General features: G+C 34.9%; 1 protein-coding gene across 3 annotated transcripts in view; it reads right to left on the minus strand.

The window, feature by feature from the left end:
- BRWD3 (bromodomain and WD repeat domain containing 3) overlaps nucleotides 1-23,524 on the minus strand; it is a 201,990-nt gene that overhangs the window by 6,501 nt on the left and 171,965 nt on the right. For all 3 annotated transcript variants that reach the window (XM_041741648.1, XM_041741647.1, XM_041741649.1), the window contains 7 exons: nucleotides 19,392-19,448; nucleotides 18,141-18,281; nucleotides 17,173-17,244; nucleotides 14,364-14,516; nucleotides 13,171-13,334; nucleotides 12,498-12,595; nucleotides 11,806-11,964 (listed from right to left, as the gene is read on the minus strand). In XM_041741648.1, the coding sequence (XP_041597582.1) occupies nucleotides 11,806-11,964; nucleotides 12,498-12,595; nucleotides 13,171-13,334; nucleotides 14,364-14,516; nucleotides 17,173-17,244; nucleotides 18,141-18,281; nucleotides 19,392-19,448 (844 nt within the window). The remainder of the gene's footprint in view (nucleotides 1-11,805; nucleotides 11,965-12,497; nucleotides 12,596-13,170; nucleotides 13,335-14,363; nucleotides 14,517-17,172; nucleotides 17,245-18,140; nucleotides 18,282-19,391; nucleotides 19,449-23,524) is intronic.

Below are 23,524 nucleotides of genomic sequence, written 5' to 3' on the forward strand. Positions count from 1 at the left end.
GTAAGACATGATAAGGGATGTACCAATAGAAGTGATAAGAAGTGATTAGATTTGGAGATTTTCCTTCTAGAGGAGCCATCGGGACCAACCTTTTATTTTTAAAGTTTGAACTGACAGGAAATGCTGATGGACTGGGTGTCAAGTGTTAGGTATGAATGAAGATCAACTCCAGGGTCTTAGGACCTAGAAATTGTTTGAATGGTAGAGATATTTTGCTAAGTTGGAGAACACTGAAAGAGGAATAGGTTTAGGCAGTCTGGTAGAAAAAATATCAAAATTCCAGTTTAAATATACTAGAGTTCCAAATAAAAACAATAACAAAAAGAAAAAAAAAGCAGGTAGATGTACTTGTCTAGAGGTCAGGGGAGACTCATATAGAAATGGAGATATAATTTTGGAAGATTTCAGCAAGAGATGACATTTAGAATCAAGAGAACAGAGGGTGCTTATTGAGAGGGAGAATAAAGAAAGAGAATGTGGCTGATGACTGAGACTTGGGATATTCCAACATCTAAAGATAAAGAAGAACTGGCATAGATAATTGAGAAGGAACAGCTAATGAGGCAGGAGGAAAAAAGGAGAGTGGACTGAAAAGCTTGGAAGGAGCAAAGATTAGGGTTGTATGGTAACCATAGTGACAAAATTAGTTTAATAGTCTAGGTGTTATAGATTGGATTCCTTTTCTGGAGGAAGATGGTGGTGGAGTAAAAGGACTGACCCTAGGCTAATGTCATCTCACAGACACAACTAGATAACAATCAAATCATCCTAAGTACCCCAGAAATCAACATGAAGACTGACAAAACAAATTCCACAACTAAAGGGAGAGAAGAAGCCACATTAAACTAGGTAGGAAGTATGCAGAATGCAGAAGTACCCAGAACTGGATTATGGGTACTGTAGACGGGAGGGAGCTGTGGTCACAGAGAAGGGCAAAAGAGAGTAGAGCGCATAGGTGAATGCACAAGAAGAACATTTACCTAAAGCCATTGACTTGGAAAATGAGAGGGGCTGATTTTCATGAGTTCTTGTAATCAGTGGGGTGTAAAGCCTAGAGTTTCAAAGGTTAGCAGGCTTGACTGGGACAGAGCCCTGAGGACACAGCTCTGCGCCTAGAGAGAGATGGCAAGCAAACAACCTAGGGACAGAGCATGGAAACAGTGTTTTAAACAACACCTGGGGCACACAGAAGGGAGGTTATTCACTCTCCTTCGAGGGCTTCCTTGAGAAGCAGCTTTCATAGAGATGCCTCTCCAGAAACAAAGGAGCTGGCCAGAGCCATATCCCTCCAGTACCCCTCAGCATAAACCCAGAGCTACCAGTGCAAAGCAGTGTAGCTCTCACACTAGCTAATTAACTTGCTTACACCAAGCTCCACACTCTTGCACTCTAGTGGGACTGCCCTTCTCAGTCAAGCTTGCCTCAGACTAAGCATGGTGGGCCTATCCCCCAGAAGACCAGCACAAACCACTGTCCACACCATGTCGCTAAAGCCTGGGTTTTAAAGATCAACAGGATTATCTGGGATAGAGCCTAGAGGGTACTGTGCTACTCCTAGAGAAAAGGTGGACAAAAAACAAAAACAAAAACAAACCTGGAGATAGACAGCTTGGAAACAGTAAACTAGAAAATGCTCAGGGCACACAGATGGGAGATTATTTGCTCTTCTCAGAGTGCTTCCCTGAGAGGTAGCATTCATGAAGATTCTGCTCAGGGAACAGGGGTTGACTGGTGCCATTTTTCTCCCCTGCCCCTCAGCATAAACACAGGGCCTGCAGGAAGCACTGCAGTGCCTATACTGGCTGCTTAACATGCTTACAACCAAGTACCACACCCCAGCTTTCTGGTGAGACTGCCCTTCTCTTTTTTTTTTTTTAACCAGACTTTTAATTATAGAGTATAAACTGATAGTTACCAGAGGGGATGGGGGGAAATCAGTGATGAGGATTAAAGAGCACACTTGTCATGATGAGCACCGGGTGATGTACAGGCTTGTTGAATCACTATATTGTACACCTGAAACTAGTCTAACACTGTAAGTTAACGACACTGAAATTTAAGAAAAAAGCTCCCCTCCCAATATAATGACCTCACAGGGTCTTCACTTCAAATGAGATTGCCCTTCTCTGTCAAGCTTGCCCCAGTACCAGTGTGGTGGGCTCCTTCCCCAGAAGACCAGCAGAAACCCCTGCCCAAACCATGTTTCCCTACAAGAGTTCTATAGGGCATCAGCCTTAGTGGAAATAGCATCAGATCTAATTTAACAGGCAGACTAGAACACACTAAAACTCATCACATTCTGACCAAGGAACAAATACTATATACACCGCAAGCAAGGAGAGCCTCTGCAGGTAACTGGCCTGAAGAACAGAGCAGCCAAAACAAAACAGCATAGCATATGTAGCACACACCAGACAGAAATCTCAGAAGTGACAGGTACTGAAAACTATATGACCATTTCTTCATAAAGCCTGTACTTTCAGGAGCATGAACCATAACAAGGCTTTCTTAACACATAGGAGAGGGTGAAGACTTAAAACAAAATACCAAGACAGAGGATAGGAGTTCATCCCAAATGAAAGAACAAGATAAGGTTACAACCACAGACCTAAGCAAAACAGACAAAATTAACATGCCTGATGGACAATTTAAAGCAACAATTATATGGATATTCATTGGGTTTCAAAAAAAATGAAAGACATCAGGGAGATACCACAAAGATAAGAGATAAAAAACAGAAATGAAGAATGCTGTACATGAGATTGGAACATGCTTGATGAAATGACAAGCAGGCTGAAAGAAGCAGGGACTGATTTAGTTATACAGAAGACAATGGAAAATAATGAAACTGAACAAAAAGAGAGAATTATATAACACAAGAATAAATTTAGGGGATGTAGTGATTCCATCAAATGTAAAAACATTTGTATTATATGAGTCCCAGAAGAAGAAGAGAGAAAAGGAGGAAGAAAATATATTTTAAGAGATAACAGAAAACTTCCCTAATCTGGAAAAGGCCCAGGAGGCACAGAGAACTCCCAGTAAAATCAACAAAAGCAGGCCAACACCCAGACATATTGTAATTAAACTGGCAAAATCTAGTGATAAATAAAAATCTTATAAGCAGCAAGACAAAAGAAATCATTAACTTAGAAGGGAAGACCCATAAGGCTAGATGGAGATGTCTCAACAGAAACATGGCAAGTCAACAGGGAATGGCATGAAATATTAAATTTGCTGAATGGGAAAAATCTGCAGCAATGAACACTCTATCCAGCAAGGCTGTCATTCAGAATATAGGAGACATAAAGAGTTTCTCAGAAAACAAAAAACAAAGGACTATGTGACACAAAACCAGCCCTGCAAGAAATATTAAAGGGGAATCTTAGCATGGAACGGAAGGACCAAAAGTGACAAAGACGAGAAAGAACAGAGAAAACCTCAAGATACAATGGCAAAACAAGGAGTAAAATGGTACTACATACATATCTATCAATAATTACTGTGAATGTAAACAGACTAAGCACTCCAATCAAAAGACATAAGCTGTCAGAATGGAAAACAAAACAAGAACTATCTATATCCTGCCTATAAGAGACTGATTTTAGACCTAAAAACACCAGCAGATTGAAAGTGAGTGGATGGGGAAACATTTATCACACAAATGCATGTCAACAGAAAAGCAGGGTAGCAGTACTTATATCAGATAAACTAGATTGTAAAACAAAGACTGTAACAAGAAATGAAGAAGGTTATTATATCATAATAAAAGGAACAATATAACAAGAAGTAACAAATGAAAATATTCATGCACTAACATGGGATTACCCAAATATATAAAACAATGAATAACAAACATAAGGAAATTAATAACAACACAATAATAGTAGGGGACATAAACACTTCACTTATATCAATGGACAGATCATGTAAATAGAAAATCAAGAAGGAAACAATGCCTTTGAGGAGTGCCACACTGATTCAGATGGAGTTAAACAAATATATTAAAAATATTTCATCTTAAAACAGTAGAATATACAATCTTTTCAAGTGCAGATGGAGCATTCTCCAGAATAGATCACATCCTACATCATAAATCAGACCTCAACAAAAATATTGAGATCATCCATGTACCTTTTATGAATACATTGCTATGAAACTTGAAGTCAAGCACAAACAAAATCTGGAATGATCACAAATACATGGAAGATAAGTACCCTGCTACTAAACAATGAATGGGTCAACTAGGAAATTAAAAAGAAATTTAAAAAATGAAAATAAATGAACATGAAAACATAAAAGCAAAACATCTGAGATGCAGCAGAAAGCAATCCTAAGAGGGAAGTATAAAACAGTAAAAGCCTACCTCAGGAGGCAATAAAAATCTCAAAGAAACAACTTAATCTTACACCTAAATTAATTAGAAAAAGAATAAATGAAGCTTAAAATCAGAAAAAGGAAGGAAATATTAAAGTTTAGAACAGAATTAGATGATATAGAAACAAAGAAAATAATGTAAAAGATCAATGAGATCAGGAGCTGGTTCTTTGATAAAATTGATAAAATTGGTAGGCAGACCTATCAAAAGGAAAGAAGAAAGGGCCCAAATAAAATCACAAATTAGAGAGGAGAAATAACAACCAACACCACAGAAATACAACTGTACGAAAACATTATGAAGAACCATAGTTCAACAAATAGGACAATCTGAAAGAAATGGATAAATTCCTAGAAACATATACACTACCAAAACTGAACAAAAAGAAATAGAAAACCTCAACAGAACAATAACTAGCAAAGAAATTGAATCAGTAATAAAAAATCTCCCAACAAACAACAGTCCAAGACCAAATAGCTTCATAGGGGACTTCTATGAAACATTCAGAGAAGAGTTAATACTTATTCTTCTCAATCTATTCCAAAAAAGAGAAAAGGAAAGAAAACTTTCAAATACATTCTATGATACCAGCATAATCCCGATTCTATAACCAGATGAAGACTGTACCAAAAAAGAGAACAACAGGCCAATATTGTTGATGAATATGGATGCAAAAATTCTCAACAAAATAGTAACAAGCCAAATACAACAATAACACAATCATTCACCATGATCAATGGAATTTATTCCTGGATTGCAAGAGTGGTTCAATATTTGCAAATCAATCAATGTTATATATGACATTAGTAAAGCAAAGGATAAGAACCATATGATTATCAAAATTTATGCAGAAATGGTATTTAACAAAGTACAGCATCTATTCATGATAAAAACACTCAATGAAGTAGGTTTAGAGGGAATATACCTCAACATAATAAAGACAATATATGAAAAACCCACAGTTACTAATATCCTCAATGGGGAAAATCTGAGAGCTTTTCCTCTAAGGTCAGGAACAGGACAAAGACATCCACTCTCACTATGACTATTTAACATATTACTGGAAGAAGTACAACTTTCACTATTTGCAGATGACATGATACTAAACCCAAAAGACTCCACCAAAAAACTGTGAGAACTGATAAACAAATTCAGTAAAATTGCAGGATACAGAATCAATGTAGGGAAATCTTTTGCATTTCTCTACACCAATAATGAAGTAACAGAAAAATTATGAAAATGATCCCTTTAATCATTAACTATGATGTTTTGATTAACTATGATTAACTATGATGATCTATGAATGTTTCATAGAAGTCCCCTATGAAGCACCTTAACTATGATACTTAGGTATAAATCTAATCAAATAGTTGAAAGGCCTGTGATGTGAAAACTATACATCATGATGAAAGAAATTAAAGACGACACAAAGAAATGGAAAGGCATTCCATGCTCATGGGACAGAAGAAGAACAAATACTATTAAGATGTCTCTATTACCCAAAGCAATTTAGACATTAATGTAGTCTCTATTAAATATCAACAATATTTTTGTCTCTATTTTGTCTCTTTAGTCTCTATTAAAATATCAACAATATTTTTCACAGAGCTAGAACAAAAAATACTAAAATTTGTACTGAACCTCAAAAGTCCCTGAATAGGCAAAGCAATCTGAAAAACAAAAGCAAAGCAGGAGGCATCACAGTTCTGGGATACAAGTTACATTACAAAGCTGTAATGATGAAAAAAGTATGGTACTGGCACAAAAATAGACACACAGATTAGCGGAACATAAGAGAGAACCAGGAAATGAACCTACAATTATATAGTCAATCTGGCAGCCATCAGCAAGCCAGGAAGAGAGTTCTGACCAGATTTCCCACTGGCACCTTGATCTTGGACTTTGAATCTACAGAACTGTGAGGAAATAAATGTTTGCTGTACATATAATGAAAAAGTACTCAACATCTCAAATCATCAGAAAAATGCAAATCAAAACCTCAATGAGATATAACTTCTCACCTATCACAATGGCTAAAATCAACGACACAAGAAACAACAGGTGTTGGCAAGGATGTGGAGTAAGAGGAACCCTCTTACACTGTTTGTGGGAATGCAAACTGGTGGAGCCACGCTAAAAAACAAAATGTAGGCTCCGCAAAAAATAAAAAAATAGAACTATCCTATGATCTAGCCATTGCACTACTAGGTATTTACCCAAAGAATACCAAGATATTAATTCAAAGGGATACATTCACTCTTACATTTATTGCAGCACTATTTACAATAGTCAAATTATAGAAAGAGCCCAACTGCCCATTGATAAATGGATGTCCACTCTCCCCACTTTTATTCAACACAGTACTTGAAGTATCAGACACAGCAGAAAACAAAATTCATCCAAATAGGGAAGGAAAATGGGGAAGACTGGGTGGCTCAGCAGTTGAATGCCTGCCTTTGGCCCAGGGCATGATCCTGGAGTACCAGGATCGAGTCCCACATTGGGCTCCCTGCATGGAGCCTGCTTCTCCTTCTGCCTATGTCTCTGACTCTCTCTCTCTCTCTCTCTGTCTCTCATGAATAAATAAATTAAAAAAAAAAAACAAATAGGAAAGGAAGAAATAAAACTTTCAATATTTGCTGATGACATGCTACTGTACAGAGAAAGCCTGAAAGACTTCACCAAGAATAGCCCAAAAAGCAAAAAAAAGCAAACAAACAAAACCTGCTGGAACTGATTAATTTAGTAAAGTCACAGGAGAAAAACCTCAATGTACAGAAATCTGGTTCATTTCTATATATCAATAATGAAGCAGCAGAAAGAGAAATTAAGAAAAAAATCCCATTTATAATTACAACAAAAATAATAAGACTCCTAGGAATAAACCTAACCAAAGAGGTGAAAGACCTGAACTCTGAAAACTACAAAACACTGATGAAAGTAATTGAGGATGACACAAAGAAATGGAAAGATATTCCATGCTCATGGACCGGAAGAACAAATATTGTCAAAATGTCTGTATCACCTAAAGCAATCTACAAATTTAATAGTAATCCCAGATCAAAATACCAACAGTCATTTTTACAGAACTAGAACAAACAATCCTAAAATTTGTACAGAACAACAAAGACCACAAATAGCCAAAGTAATCTTGAAAAAGAAAAAACAGCAATGCTGGAGTCATTGCAATTAGAGATTTCAAGGTACATTACAAAGCTCTAGTGCTCAAAATAGTATGGTATTGGCACAAAAATAAGACATATAGAACAATGGAACAGAATACAAAAGCCAGAAATAATCCTACAACTATATAGTCAATTAATCTTTAACAAAGTAGGGATCCCTGGGTGGCGCAGCGGTTTAGCGCCTGCCTTTGGCCCAGGGCGCAATCCTGGAGACCTGGGATCAAATCCCACGTCGGGCTCCCAGTGCATGGAGCCTGCTTCTCCCTCTGCCTATGTCTCTGCCTCTCTCTCTCTCTCTCTCTCTCTCTCTCTCTCTGTGTGTAACTATCATAAACAAAAAAAAATCTTTAACAAAGTAGGAAAGAATATCCAATGGGAAAAAATGTCCTCAACAACTGGTGTTGGAAAACTGGATAGCAACATGCAAATGAGTGAAAGTGGGTCACTCCTTTAAAACATACATAAAAATAAATTCAAAATGGATTAAAGATCTAAATGTGAGATCAAAACCATGAACGTCCTACAAGAGAACACAGGCATTAACCTTTTTGACATTGGTTGTAGCAACTTGTTACTATATATGTCCCCTGAGTCAAGGGAAACATAAGCAAAAAGAAATCATTGGGACATCATAATTAGAAACTTCTGCATAGTGAAGGAAATAACCAACAAAACTACAAGACAACTTCCTGAATGGGGAAGGTATTTGTAAGTGACATATCCAGTTAAGGGTTAGTATCCAAAATATATAAAGAACTTACAAAACTCAACACCCCAAAATGAATAATCCAATTAAAAATGGGCAGAAGATATGAAAAGACAATTTCTTTAAGGAAGACATCCAGATAGCCAAGAGACACATGAAAAGATGTTCATCAACACTTACTGTGAGGTAAATGCAAATCAAAACTATAATGAGATAACACATCATACCTGTCAGAATGTCTAAACTCACCAACACAAGAAACACAGGTGTTGGCAAAGTTGTGGAGAAAATGGAACCCTCTTGCACTGTTGAATGCAATCTAGTATAGCCATTGTATAAAACATTATGGTTCCTTGAAAAGTTAGAAATAGAACTACTGTATGATCCAGCAGTCACACCACTGGGTATTTACCCAAAGAATACAAAACATTAATACAAAGGTATATATGCACCCCTATGTTTATAGAAGCATTATCAACAATAGCTAAGATATGTAAGAAGCCCAAGTATCCACTGAATAATGAATGGATAAAGAAGATGTGGGGTGTGTGTGTGTGTGTGTGTATACACATACACCCCAGTGGAATATTATTCGGCCATAAAAGGAATGAAATCTTGCCATTTGCAACAACATGGATGGAGCAGAGAGTAATATGCTAAGTGAAATATGTTAGAGAAAGTCAAATACCATATGACTCACTCATATGTTGAATTTAAGAAACAAAACAAATGAGCAAAGGGAAGAAAAGAGAGAGAAATCAAGAAACACTCTTAATTACAGAGAACTGATGATTACCCGGGGAGGGGGGGGTGAGGGGATGGTTAAATAGGTGATGGGGATTAAGGAGTACATGTGTCATGATGAGTACCAGGTGATGTATGTAATTGCTAAATCACATATTGTGCACCTGAAACTAATATAACAGTGCATGTTAACTAACTGGCATTAAAATAATTTTTAAGAAAAGACAGGACCCATTGTGGCTGTGGGCATGATACCACATGTCTATGTCCTATTTCTTCCATCCTCCATCCACACCCTGCACCAGTACCTGTCATCTTTCCCAGGCCTCATGCACAGTGCCCCTGAGGGAAGAAATACAGAACATGGGAAATGTCTGATGTACATGGTCTTGTAATGGTCTTTCTGTACACTCACCTTGTTTCATAGGAATAAATATTACTGGCTAAGTTTTCTTTCTTTGGAAAAAAAAAACAAGAGATAACAATTGTTGACAAGGATGTGGAGAAAAGGGAAAATTAGTACAGCCATTATGGAAATATTTAGGGGGTTCCTCAACGAATTAAAAATACAACTATCATTTGATACAGTAACCTCATTTCTGGATATATATCCAAAGTAACTGAAATCAGGGTCTTCAGAAATATCTATACACTCTATATCTCTATATCTCTATATCTATCTATCTATCATCTATTTATTCACTGTGGCATTAGTCACAATAGCCAAGATATGGAAATAATCTATGTCTTTCTTCAGGTGAATGTAAAAATATGATATGTACATGCATGTGCACACACACTCACAACCCATAATGGAGTATTACTCAGCTTTTAGAAAGGAAGGGAATTTTGCCATTTGTGACATGTTAGGAGCTTGGAAGACATTATGCTAAGCAAAATGAGCAAGGCAGAGCAAGAGAAATATTGCATGATGTCACATATAGATAATCAAAAACAGTCATACGAAACAGAGAGTAGGATGGTGGCTGCTAGGGGCTGGGAACAGAGGAATTGGGGAGGTACTTGTCAAAGTGTATAAAAGATTCAGTTATTCAGAATGAGTAAGTTCTAGGTATCTTTTTTTTAAGTTCTAGGTATCTAATATACATCATGGTGATTATAGTTAACAATACTGTATTGTACACTTGAAATTTGTTGAAAGGAAAGATTTTAACTCTTAACACACACAGGGTGACAATGTAGAGGTGATGGATATGTTATAATTAGTTTGTGGTAACCATTTCATAATGTTTATATATATCAAAATAAGTTGTATACTTTAAATATATATAATATTTTATGTCAGTGATATCTCAATAAAGTTTCTAAAAACAAATACCTGCTGTTGAAGCCACCTAGTCTGTGGTATCATAATGTAACAGTCCAAGCTGACTAATTAGCCTACTTGGCTGACAAGTAGGCTAGAGACTAAGGTGATAGCAATAAACTGTAGACAAAGGATTTAACTGGTATTAAAGAGTTTTAGAATTCATAAAACTTAGCAACTAACTGGATATGAAGGGTAAAATAAGTGTCTAAGAGCACTGCAAGAGTTTAAGTTGGGTGACTAAGAAGATGGTGGTAGCATTAACTAAAATAGTGAGTGTAGAAATAGAAATATGCTCGAGACAGAAAGATGGATGATAAGCACTCAAGGAAATTATCTTAGGAAGTACTTGGAAATGAGACTGGTACAATAAAGAGATGTTAGGGCTAGATACGTGAATTTGGAGAGTCATTAGTATAAAGATGATTGATATAGTTATTAGATTATTTGTAGAAGACTAAAACAAAACAAAACAAAACAAATAAATCAGGAAACCTGTGGGAAACTCTGCAAAGAGGAGGTAAGTACAGACAAAGAAAAACAGAAAATGTAGAAATATAGAAAAAACAGAGATGTAGGATAATCAGGAAAGAAGCCTGGCATTAGTGTTCCTAGAAGGGATATTTAATAGTATGTAAAGATAGAGAAAATCAAGGAGACAGGGACTAAGAAAAGAACACTGGTTGGTTATTAAGAGAAAAAGTGATTTTATGGTGAACAGCTTTTGGAGAGTGGTGCAGTCAGAAGCCAGACAATAAAGTATAAAGGAGTTTTCAGATGTAAAGAAAAAAGAAGCAAGAAATATAAGCTCTTCTTTCTCATCATTTGATAGTGAAAGGGAAGGAAAAAAAGAGAAGAAAGTGGCATGTGTAGGCAATATGCAGCATGATCAGAGAAGTGAATAAAGATACAAACTGGGAAAAATAAAGGCACTAATTATTTTAAGTAATCAAATGTTTCAATATTTATCACGTAACTAATATAAATTATAACTTTAGAAAGTCCATTTTTAAGTCATTTGATAGTTCAACAGAAATGCTACTTAATCCTTCATTAAAATTTACACAAAATAAAAATATATTTCATATATTAAAGTATACTAATAACAAAGGAAAAAAATTCCAAAATTATCTTTAGATAGGTTTTATATTTTTAAGGGTTATCTCAATTTTAAAAAAGGATTTGGTTTGAAATATATCTTCATTTAGTTTTTCCTATTTATTGCATATTTTATTTTAAAAGACTAAAATATATTTTGAACTAGTTATTGGATTCTGCTTATGGCCTGTTTCCTGGTTGTGGATATAAAACTCTATCTTATTCAAATTTATTTGACAACATTAAAATCGTCATTAACTATAAAGGCATGCTAATTTTTACTACCCAAATACATCAGCTTTAAAATGATTCAGCTGCCGTCATAAGAAAGCAAAGAATAAATGCCCTGTCCATATTCATTTCCTACCTTGTTTAATTTGTAAAACTCTATTCCGAAATGATTTGGCTTTCCCTGGGTCATGGCTATTTCCACTTCGACTATAACCACTGAAGCTCGATGAAGAAAATGGCCCATCCAGTTCATCATCAAGTAAATATAATGAAAGGCCTTCAGCAGCATCTGAAACTTACATTTAATAAAATTATAATATTAACATAATTATGTTTTTAGGAAAATTATGTTTTCAGGGAAACAAGTTGTTTTAAAACTATATCTCACTCAGTTATTTTACACCAACATCAAAAATACAAGTTCTTTGAAGAGGGGAATATGAATATATTGAGAACAAATGTTTCATCACATTATTAAATTTTTAAGCACAGAATGTCAGAAAAACTTGTCCAAGAAAATCCTCAATTTTCATCTTTGCAAATATGTTGTAGATAAGTGCTCTGAGACACTATAGAGTTAAAAATTATAGTTACACATTTTTAAAACTAAAAGACTTTAAAATTCATCTAGCCTCAACACTTTCATTTTAAAAGTGAAGAAACTGAATTCTATGGCCTAATGTCTTACCCAGGGTCATGAAGAAGCACTAGGAATAAAAATTTTTCTACATCTAAATCCATTGTTCTTTGTACTATAAATCATGCTGCCTCTTCTACATCCAGTATTAAACTAAAATACAGAACACTGAAAACAAAAGACATATTTACCAGGAGACGAGAAAGGAGAGCTAGTCCTGGCATAAGACACTGAGGTATTCTGGTCATTTTTAGGCAGCAACTTCATTTGTTTCTGCTTCCCTTTGGGACTACAATTTAAAATATATTACAATGAATATTTTTTTTATTAGTGACATATTATGATAGTATGATACAAATTGCTTAAACTGATCTAAGAAATATCTTATAATTTAAGTGAAATGTTTCAAATTGGGAATATGACAAATTAAATTTCAATCATTAAAATTAAAAAAAACCCTAGTTTTTGCTACAATAAAATCCATATAAATAAAGCTTTTTTTTTTAATAAAGATGTTACCAACTCCATCTTTACACAGTGCAAGAGTACTTAAAAAATATTTTTGGTCTTTGGATCTTCTCAAAGTATTCAATAAACTTTAAGAAATGAGGTAATATGGAATGCCTGAGTGGCTCAGTGGTTGAGTATCTGCCTTTGGCTCAGGGCATGATCCTGGAGTCCTGGGATCGAATCCCATATCAGGCTCCCTGCGGGGAGCCTGCTCCTTCTGCCTATGTCTCTGCCTCCTTCCCTGTGTCTCTCATGAATAAATAAATAAAAATATTTTTAAAATTCTCACTTAAAAGAAATGAGGTACTATACATAAAATGCCTTAAAACATAAAATTCTACATCAGTGCAATACCTAGGAGCTCTGCTACTAGATAATGAACTGCTGCTGCTTCTTAGACGTTTTCTGTACCGTGGCCTTCTCCTCTTCTGACTCTGCATTCCTGACTTATATTCAGAGATGATATTTTTAATACGACTTTCAAATAAGGCAGATAATCGTAGTGTCATGCTATAGATCTGAAAAGGTAGAAATCAACTATTTTAATCATATAAAATTAAAAGTATAAACATGCCTGGACCAGTAACAACATTACCCTTTTATGACAATATATATATATATGCAATTTCATACACTTGAAAAACTTTTCTTAAAGAATTTAAACAAGATATCATTTTCACCTAGAAATTAACAAAGATTCTTAAAAGATCATATCCAATATTGGGAAGGGTAGGAAAAAGATTCTCATACATTGCCAGTGAGTATTTTAACTGGAACAACATTCTAAAACAACAAATTGCATTATGTACCAAAAATAATAAAAATATATGTATCCTTCCACTAATAATTTTGCTTCTAGGAATTTATCCTAAGTAAATATCAGAGAATTGCACACACAAAATAATTATGTTCAAGGATGTTAAAGATGAAAGCCACACATTATTCATATAAAGTTAAAAAGTAGAAACCACCAAAATCTCTAGCACCAGGGCACTAGTTAAATAACATAAAACAACCATACAGTAGCATACTATGGAGACATTAAAACTGGTTTTTGAAGAGCCATAATGACATGGGAAAATGTTCATAATATATAAGCTGAAAAAAAACTTTCAAAATATGAAACTTCCAGTTTCCAAGAATATTTAAACATATTTAAGTATATATATAGGAAATAAACCAAAAGTGAAAAAATTATGCCTGCAGAAATTAGTGAAAATTCATTTTATATGGGGTGAAAGTAGACAAATATATACCAAGTGAACAACTTACTTAAAAGTTAATCAGATACCAGTGATTACAAAAAAAATATTATTCTTTTGTTCTAAAGATATTTAAGTTCTGACAAAACATGGGGAAAATATCAAACTTCAGTAACCATGTCAGAATTGTAATATATATACTTCTTGAGCAGTTTTAAAACTGGTGAAAGAAAACTACCTGATATATGTGTGTATGTGTGTGTGTTTGTGTGTGTGTGTGTGTGTGTGTGTGTGTGTGTATGTAAATGGTTAAGTAATTAATCCACCTAATGTTGTTTTTCATACCCTTGACTTTTTATTAGAGGTATAAGCTTTGGAGTTGCTGAATATTTGGCGAACGTCCTTATAAAATTCCAGAGGACTACCATAATTTCCTGCTTCCAAAGTTTCTTTCACAGTGCTGAAGTCCACAGGAGTGTCTATAACATCTGGATAATCCTACAAAGAAGAATTTATTATTAAATACACAGGCTGGATAACAATACTACATAATATCATGGTACTGAGACTTCTATCACCAATCCACCATGAAATAAACATGCTGCTTTTCAATAGGCCAACTATCTATCCCAATCAAAACCATTCATTTAAACAGAGGTCCCTTGGTAGCTCAGGAAAACAGCAGGGGTCGTTGGTACGGTCTTAGCCTTCACTCTGAAATTGATAAGCATATGATTCTCTCAAGAGAACAAATTAAAAAATGCACACAAACTGGCTTTATCCCTACAGAGTCCATAATACAGAATTGCATTCTATGCTTAGAGGCTGAAGCAGCCCCCAATTCCCTGGCAAAGTGCTCAATGAAGATAGAAGATGGGGCTATTCACATATAATTAAATACTTCCATGTCACAAATTAGCTACGTATTTCCAAGATATTCCCAGCTAGGAGGGCATTCTACCTAAAATGCTAATTGACGGTCGAACTGGCCATGTCTGTGCTTAGCTCCTATATTTTTACTTTTTAATGAATATGACCATTGTCCTTCATTGGAGGTCTGCAATCGCATAAATTCTGAATTAATTTGATTTTGATTAGGAGATGGAGAAGATTCTATCTAAGATATTCCAACCTAAATCTGTCAAGTCCAGTTAAGATATGCCTAAGGTTATCATATTGAATGGCATCTAAAATTTATACTTACATATACCATAACCATCAATAAACAACATTTTAGAGTGAAAACCACAGTTAGTATTAGATCCTTCATCCCATTTAAAATCATTAAGTAACAATCACCACATATCAAAAATGAACTATTGGGACTTAATCAAGATAACAAGCTTCTTCACAGCAAAAGAAACAGTCAACAAAACTCAAAGACAACCTACAGAATGGGAGAAGATATTTGCAAATGACCTATCAGATAAAGGGCTAGTATCTAAGATCTTTAAATAACTTATTAAACTCAACACTCAAGAAATAAACAATCCAATCATGAAATGGGCAAAAGTCATGAACAGAGATTTCATTAAAGAAGACCTACACATGACCAACAAGCACATGAGAAAATGCTCTGCATCACTGGCCATCAGGGAAATACAAATCAAAACCACAATGAGATACCACCTCACACCAGTGAGAATGGGGAAAATTAACAAGACACGAAACAACAAATGTTGGAGAGGATATGAAGAAAGGGGAACCCTCTTGCACTGTTGGTGGGAATGTGAACTGGTGCAGCCACTCTGGAAAACTGTGAGGAGGTTCCTCAAAGAGTTAAAAATAGAGCTACCCTATGACCCAGCAGTTGCACTACTGGGGATTTACCCCAAAGATACAGATGCAGTGAAATGCCGGGACACCTACACCCCAATGTTCATAGCAGCAATGTCCACAGTAGCCAAAATGTGGAAGGAGCTTTGGTGTCCATCAAAAGATGAATGGATAAAGAAGATGTGGTATATATACATACAATGGAATATTACTCAGCCATTAGAAATAACAAATACCCACCATTTGCTTTAACATGGATGGAAATGGAGGGAATTATGCTGAGTAAAGTAAGTGAATCAGAGAAGGACACACATTATATGGTTTCATTCGTATGGGGAATATAAAAAATAGTGAAAGGGATTAAAGGGTAGAGAAAATGAGTGGGAGATATCAGTGAGGGTGACAGAACATGAGAGACTCCTAACTCTGGGAAACGAACAAGGGGTAGTGGAAGGGGAGGTGGGCAGGGGGATGGGGTAACTGGGTGACGGGCACTGAGGGGGGCACTTGACGGGATGAGCACTGGGTGTTATACTGTATGTTGGCAAATCGAACTCCAATAAAAAATATACAAAAAAAAAAACAACAATCACCACATTTCTTTCAAAGAAAATGCCAAAGAGAAGAATGAGCAGAGGAAAAGTATTATAAAAAAAGAGAAAATATTTCTCCAAGTGTAATAAATCATGATTGTTCTTAATCTATCTTTAAAAATACTTCTTGGAAAAAAAAATAAAAATACTTCTTGGCTTAAATCATAACAACCAAAAGTATATTCCAACATAGTACAGCTTATGAAACAAAGGTTTTCATAGAGGAGATATGTTGGAACTTGTATAATGTGACTAAAACTCAAAAGACACAGTAAGGTTGCTAAATGAAGTCCCAGTGGGTGCAATCAGCTGCAGTACTTATATATTGTGCAACTGATGTTTTCTACTCTACTACAGTAACTTTATATCTATAGAAACAAATAAACATGCATGCAGATGCCACAAAGAACACATTTGGAAACAGATGTTGATTTAAAAACACAAAAATATAGGAGTGCCTGGGTGGCTCAGTCAGTTAAGCATTTGACTCTTGGTCATGATCTCAGGTCCTGAGATGGAGCCCTGCATTGGACTCCCAACTGAGTCCCCCTCTGCCCCTCCCCCCTGCTCTATCACTCTAAAAAAATAATTCTTTAAAAAAAATTCTTAAAAAAGCAAAACCAAAACATAAACAACCAAAAAAAGTCAAAGATAAAAAGAGAGTGAGAAGAGTTGGAAAACAGCTTTACAAATTATGAAATTTTCATTTACATTACAGAAATTTTAAAAGTAAAACAATGCAAAAAACAACCAGTATATGTCTTTCAAGAGACTACTAGGTCTACCTCAGAAAGAGATGGAGCTTGTCTTTCTGGAACAACTGACTCTGAGGATTCACCTTCTTGCTCTTGATGGCCCTATTAGAGTAAAGAGGATATATTGTATTTCCAAACTACTACAACAAAATATCAAGACTTGCAATGCAATTATGGTTTAAAGCTTGAAGTTCCATAAATAGGAATTAGGATTTTACTGACTACTTTAAGATGAAGGATTCTACATTCACTGTTGCCCTCTAGTATGTGAAAAACAAGACTAATTTATTCTACCCAAACTCCCTACAAAATTAGCTTTGTTGAACATAAGTGTTTTTTGTTTGAATATTTTTGTCCCCAAGTAAAACCTATGTATGTATTTAGGTTTACTATTTTCAGAGGACGATCTGATGCATTTCTGAAATACCACTATAACTTCTCCAAAAAAAGTTAAGATAGATTTGCTATCTATACTAAATCGTTATTCAACATATAAATAGATATACTCCTGAAAAAAGAATCCTATAATCTAAGTTCTGATGTTTTTACCTTTGATGAAAAGTAATATGGAATATATTGATTACTCTAAGTGATCATATTGGATAATACATTTAGTCATTTAGTAAAAAATTACCAGGAGTGACATAGGTTACTAAGGGTCTCCAGTGAGTAGAAATGTAATAGAAGTTCATAAAATTTATTAAACAAATATTCAAAATGAAGGCAGGAAGGAACTACAAAGATATTTAGATTCAAATTTGGTTCACAACTATGTAATTTACACACAAAATACATGACTGGAATTTCAAAGTCATGATTAATCACACTATGCATTTTCACAATTAAAAGATATACAAAAAAGAAGGAATAGGTAAGAAGGAGGGAGGAGTGGAGGAAGGAAAGAAGGAAAAAAGGGAAAAGTAGCTTGTAACTATATTTTAGCATATACATTTAAGCAAATTACAAATTGGCAATTATTTAAACAAGTGTGTGTTTACTGGGTAAGAAAGATGATCAACTGGCTGTCGAAATGGCTCTGAGTCTTCACGTTCATAAATGAGGCTCAACAGTTCTTTGCATTGTTTTCTCCAAGCATCAGGATTAGACTTTAGAGACTGTCTTCTGCCTCGGCATTTGACCTGTAGATTTTAATAGAATTATATATAAAAACTCTTTCCTTAACTCTTCATTGATTCTCTCCTCTTTTCCTAATGTTAATATATCTATGTAACATAGAGGAGTTGCTATTTAAGTTTCTTAGTTTAGACACCATTCTCCAGGACAAAAAATACATACAATAAAAACTAGACAGTACATTCATGGAAATAGCAAGATTCAAGTATTCTGAATTTTCATTTTAAGAAAATCTGAACCACAAATAAAACCCAGGGAAATATATTTTTTTTCTCCTCTACAAGGTTAATAATCTTAATGCCTTAGTATTTACTGGTAGTTAAGTATACTTGACAATGGCATCATAATTTTCTCAAAATTGACATATAATACATATTTATCTATATATTTATATATTATGTACTTATTGTTTATGCATATATATATATTTATATATATATCCTTTGTTGTCATGATACAGTCTAGCCTTTACCATTTGATGCCTATATGATTTCTTTCAGTATTTCAAAGAAAACTTTCCTTATATGAAACAAGTATTTGTCTAATTACCATGGAGGGGAAGTGTACAGAACAGAATAAACATAACAGATCTGAGGCTACTATCTTTATCAGGGCTTGCTTGTAAGGTTAGCCCTTGGTTGGCATTCTGGGTACTTAGCAATTGAACAATTTCCTAAATACAAAGGTGGTTTACTATGCCTATGCTGTTTGTACAATGTGATTTATACTGAACACATGCTTTTCTTTGCTTTTCCTATGTTTCCTTGCTTTCCAATAAATTCCTTGAGGTCTGAGCCTCTAATCACATATATATATTGCTACATTTTCATTGTAGGGGAAGAGTGTGCTCTGTATGGCTCCTCAAAGAATGGAAAGAGCATAAGGAAGCCTGCACATGGATTTCTCTGGACTCTGCCTATATTTATTTCCCTGTGATCCCAGCTGTATATCCTTATTATGTCATTGTAATAAACCTTACCAATGAATCACAAGTATATATGTTGAGTTCTATGAGTCTTTATAGCAATTCTCCAGACAGGTGGAGTTGGTCTTAGGATCCCTGACATATGAAGCCTGAAAAATTTTCTTCTTAGCAGTTTATTTTATTCACTTACCCTTCTTCCAGATGAAGTACCAGGACCGTCTGAATCTAAATCAACCATCTCTGTATCCTAAAATTAAAAGGGAAGAGTAAGAAAAGATGTTATGTTATATTCAAAGTCTTACAAATTTGATAAACATTTACAAAGAAATGGCAAATACAATCACAAATAACACCCTCATTGGAGCAGGCAGCAGGCAGAACAAAGTTTGAAGGAACAATTACTCCAAACTTTGCCTATATGCTAGATACAAACTGAAAAATATATTGGGAGAGGAAGAGTAAACAAAGTTTCTCTTTAAATAAGAATCAAATATTAAGAAAAAATTATAGGGGTGGAAGGAGCCTCGGTGTCCATCGAAAGATGAATGGATAAAGAAGATGTGGTTTATGTATACAATGGAATATTACTCAGCAATTAGAAATGACAAATACCCACCATTTGCTTCAACGTGGATGGAACTGGAGGGTATTATGCTGAGTGAAATAAGTCAATCGGAGAAGGACAAGCAGTGTATGTTCTCATTCATTTGGGGAATATAAATAATAGTGAAAGGGAATATAAAGGAAGGGAGAAGAAATGTTGGGAAATATCAGGAAGGGAGACAGAACATAAAGACTCCTAACTCGGGGAAACGAACTAGGGGTGGTGGAAGGGGGAAGGAGGGCGGGTGTTGGAGGGGAATGGGTGACGGGCACTGAGGTGGACACTTGACGGGATGAGCACTGGGTGTTTTTCTGTATGTTGGTAAATTGAACACCAATAAAAATTAATTAAAAAAAATTATAGGGCTGGTATCTAAAATTTTACCTAATGTTAATATTTTTTTAAAAACTTATTCTATATGACATGCTACTTCAATATATTATAATCATGAATTACTCATGATTTAATCTTTCACCGTTTTAAGAAATACATCTATTTTCTATAGGGAAAATATGAGTGTGTATTAGAACTTAAGATGCAGTTAAATATCCCTCTGAGGCATAGTTTTTTAATACAAAGAGGCAAGGCCCACATGCCATTTTTCACCCTGGTGGTGGTGAAGCACATAGGTAATGTCTGGAGAAAATAAAACCCGCCCATGAGCTACTGGTATTCCTTTTTTTTTTTTTTTAATTTTTATTTATTTATGATAGTCACAGAGAGAGAGAGAGAGAGAGGCAGAGACATAGGCAGAGGGAGAAGCAGGCTCCATGCACTGGGAGCCTGATGTGGGATTCGATCCCGGGTCTCCAGGATCACGCCCTGGGCCAAAGGCAAGCGCCAAACCACTGCGCCACCCAGGGATCCCTGGTATTCCTAATCAAATAAAGTTGAAATACATTTTACTTTAATATTCTATTTTAACCCAAAGAATGCTACTCTGAGGACAGCAACACCAAATTCATCATAAAAATTCTCAATAAACTAGATGTAGAGGGAATATACATCAACATTTTAATAAAGGCCATATATGACAATCCCTTAACTAACATCATGATTAATGGTGAAAAATTAAAAGCTTTTCTCTTCAGATCAGGAACAAGACAAGAATACTCACTCTAGCCACTTCTACTTGATATAGTATTGGAAGTCTTTGCTACAGCACTTAGTCAAGAAAAAAAAAATACATCCAAATCATAAAAGAAGCAAAACTACGCCTTTCAGCAGATAACATGATATTATATATATAAAACACTAAAGACTAAACTGAAAAAACTGTTATAACTAATAAGTAAATTCAGTACAGTTGTAGGATACTAAATCAATATACAAAAATAAGTTGCATTTTTATACACTGAGGACTATCAGAAAGCCAAAGTAAGAAAACAATCTCATTTATAATTGCATCAAAAGGGATAAAATACTGAGGTATAATTTTAAACAAGGAGATGAATGATCTGCATACTAAAAACCATAAGACACTGAATAAAGAAATTGAAGACAGAATTAAATGAAGATACCCTGTGGTAATTAATTGTAAGAATTATTATTATTAAAATGCACATATGACTCAAAGCCACCTACAGATTACATAACCCCTATCAAAATTCCAATAGCATTTTTAACAGAAACAGAAAAAACATCTTACAATTTGTATGGAACCACAAAAAAAGTTCCTAATAGACAACACAGTCTTGAGAAAGAAAGACAAAGCTGGAGGCCTCATACTTCCTGATTTCAAGCTATATTATAAAACTACAGTAACAAAACCAGTACGGTATTGGCATAAAAAAAGATATACAGATCAATGGAACAGAATAGAGCTCAGAAAAACACCCACATATATGCTCAATTAAATTACAACAAAGGAGCCAAGAATACAAAATTGGGAAAGGATAGTCTCTTTAATATGTGGTGCTGGGATAATAGGATATTTACATGCAAAAGAATGAAACTTGACCCATATCTTATACCATGCATAAAATTCAACTCAAAGTGGATTAAAGATTTGGATGTAAGACATGAAACCATAAAACCCCTAGGGGAAAATAAAACACAGGGAGTAAATTCATTGACACTGGTCTTGGCAACGGATTTTTTTGGATTTAACAAAATCCAAAGGCAACAAAGGACAACAAAAGCAAAAGTAAACTGGATTATATCAAACTAAAAAGCTTCTGCAAAGCAAAGCATCAACAAAATGAAAAGGCAACTTATAGAATGGGATGAAGTATTTGCAAATCTTGCCTCTAGTAAGGGGTTAATAGTAAAAATATATAAAAATATAGAATTCAATAATAAAAATAAAATCTAATGTGAAAATGGGCATTGGGATTGAATAGACATTTTTGCAAAGAAGACATCTAAAAATGGCCAACAGGTACATGAAAAAGTATTCTATATCACTAGTCATCAAGGAAATGTAAATCAAAACCACGATATCATTTCACATCTATTAGAATGACTAGTATCAAGAAGACAAAAGATAATAAATGTTGGTGAAGATATGGAGAAAAAGGAACCTTTGAGGACTGTTGGTGGAAATTTAAACTGGTATAGCTACTATACAAAACAGTATCAAGGTTCTTCTTTTTTTTAAGATTTTATTTATTTATTCATGAGAGACACACACACACACAGAGAGAGAGAGAGAGAGAGAGAGGCTGAGACACAGGGAGAGGGAGAAGCAGGCTCCTCCATGCAGGAAGCCTGATGTGGGACTTGATCCTGGGACACCAGGATCATGCCCTGGGCTGAAGGCAGACGCTAAACCGCTGAGCCACCCAGGCATCCCCGAGGTTCTTCAAAGAGAGTAAAGATAGAACTATCATATGATCCTGCAATCCTAATTCTGGGTATTTATCCAGATAAAAACAGGATATCAAAGAAATAAAGTTGCACTTATATATTCACTAAGGCATTATTCACTGTAGCCGAGATGAGGAAACAGCCAAAGTATCCTCAACAGATGGATGGATAAAGAAGCTGTAATATATACACACAATGGAATATTATTCAGTCTTGAGAAACAGGTAAACCTATCATTTGGGACAACATGGGTGGATGCTGAGGACATTATGCTAAGTGAAATAAGCCAGAAAAAAACAAAACAAAACAAAACAAAATACTGCATGGTATTACTTATCTATGGAATTTGAAAATTTTTTCATTATTTTTAAGAGGATGATATCTAATTGGAATATCTGAGTTTTCCTTATTATGTCAATAACATTTAAATCTGATAATACAATGTTTTACAGTCAGATACATTTTCAGTAAAGAATAAAAAACAACATTGGAACAGAGAACAAACTGATGGTTGTCAGAGGGAATGGGATGGAGTTGATGAGCAAAATGGGTGAAGGGAAGTGGGAGGTACAGGATTCCAGGTACGGAATGAATGAGTCACAGGAATAAAAGGCAGCATAGGGAAGAGAGTTAATAATACTGTAATAGCATTATATGGTGACAGATGGTAGCTACATTTGTGGTGTACATTGCATAACATGTAGAGGAGTTGTATGCCTGAAATTAAGGTAACATTGTGTATAAACTATACTCAAATAAAAGACCTAAAAAACAAACAAAATGGGCAGAGAATCTAAATACACATTTTTCCAAAGAAGATATAGATGACTGACCGGTACATGAAAAGGTGCTCAACATCAATAACCATCAGGGAAATGCAAATCAAAACCACAATGAGATATCACCTCACA

Source organism: Vulpes lagopus, chromosome X (assembly GCF_018345385.1).
Source record: "Vulpes lagopus strain Blue_001 chromosome X, ASM1834538v1, whole genome shotgun sequence".
Classification (NCBI taxonomy): domain Eukaryota; kingdom Metazoa; phylum Chordata; class Mammalia; order Carnivora; family Canidae; genus Vulpes; species Vulpes lagopus.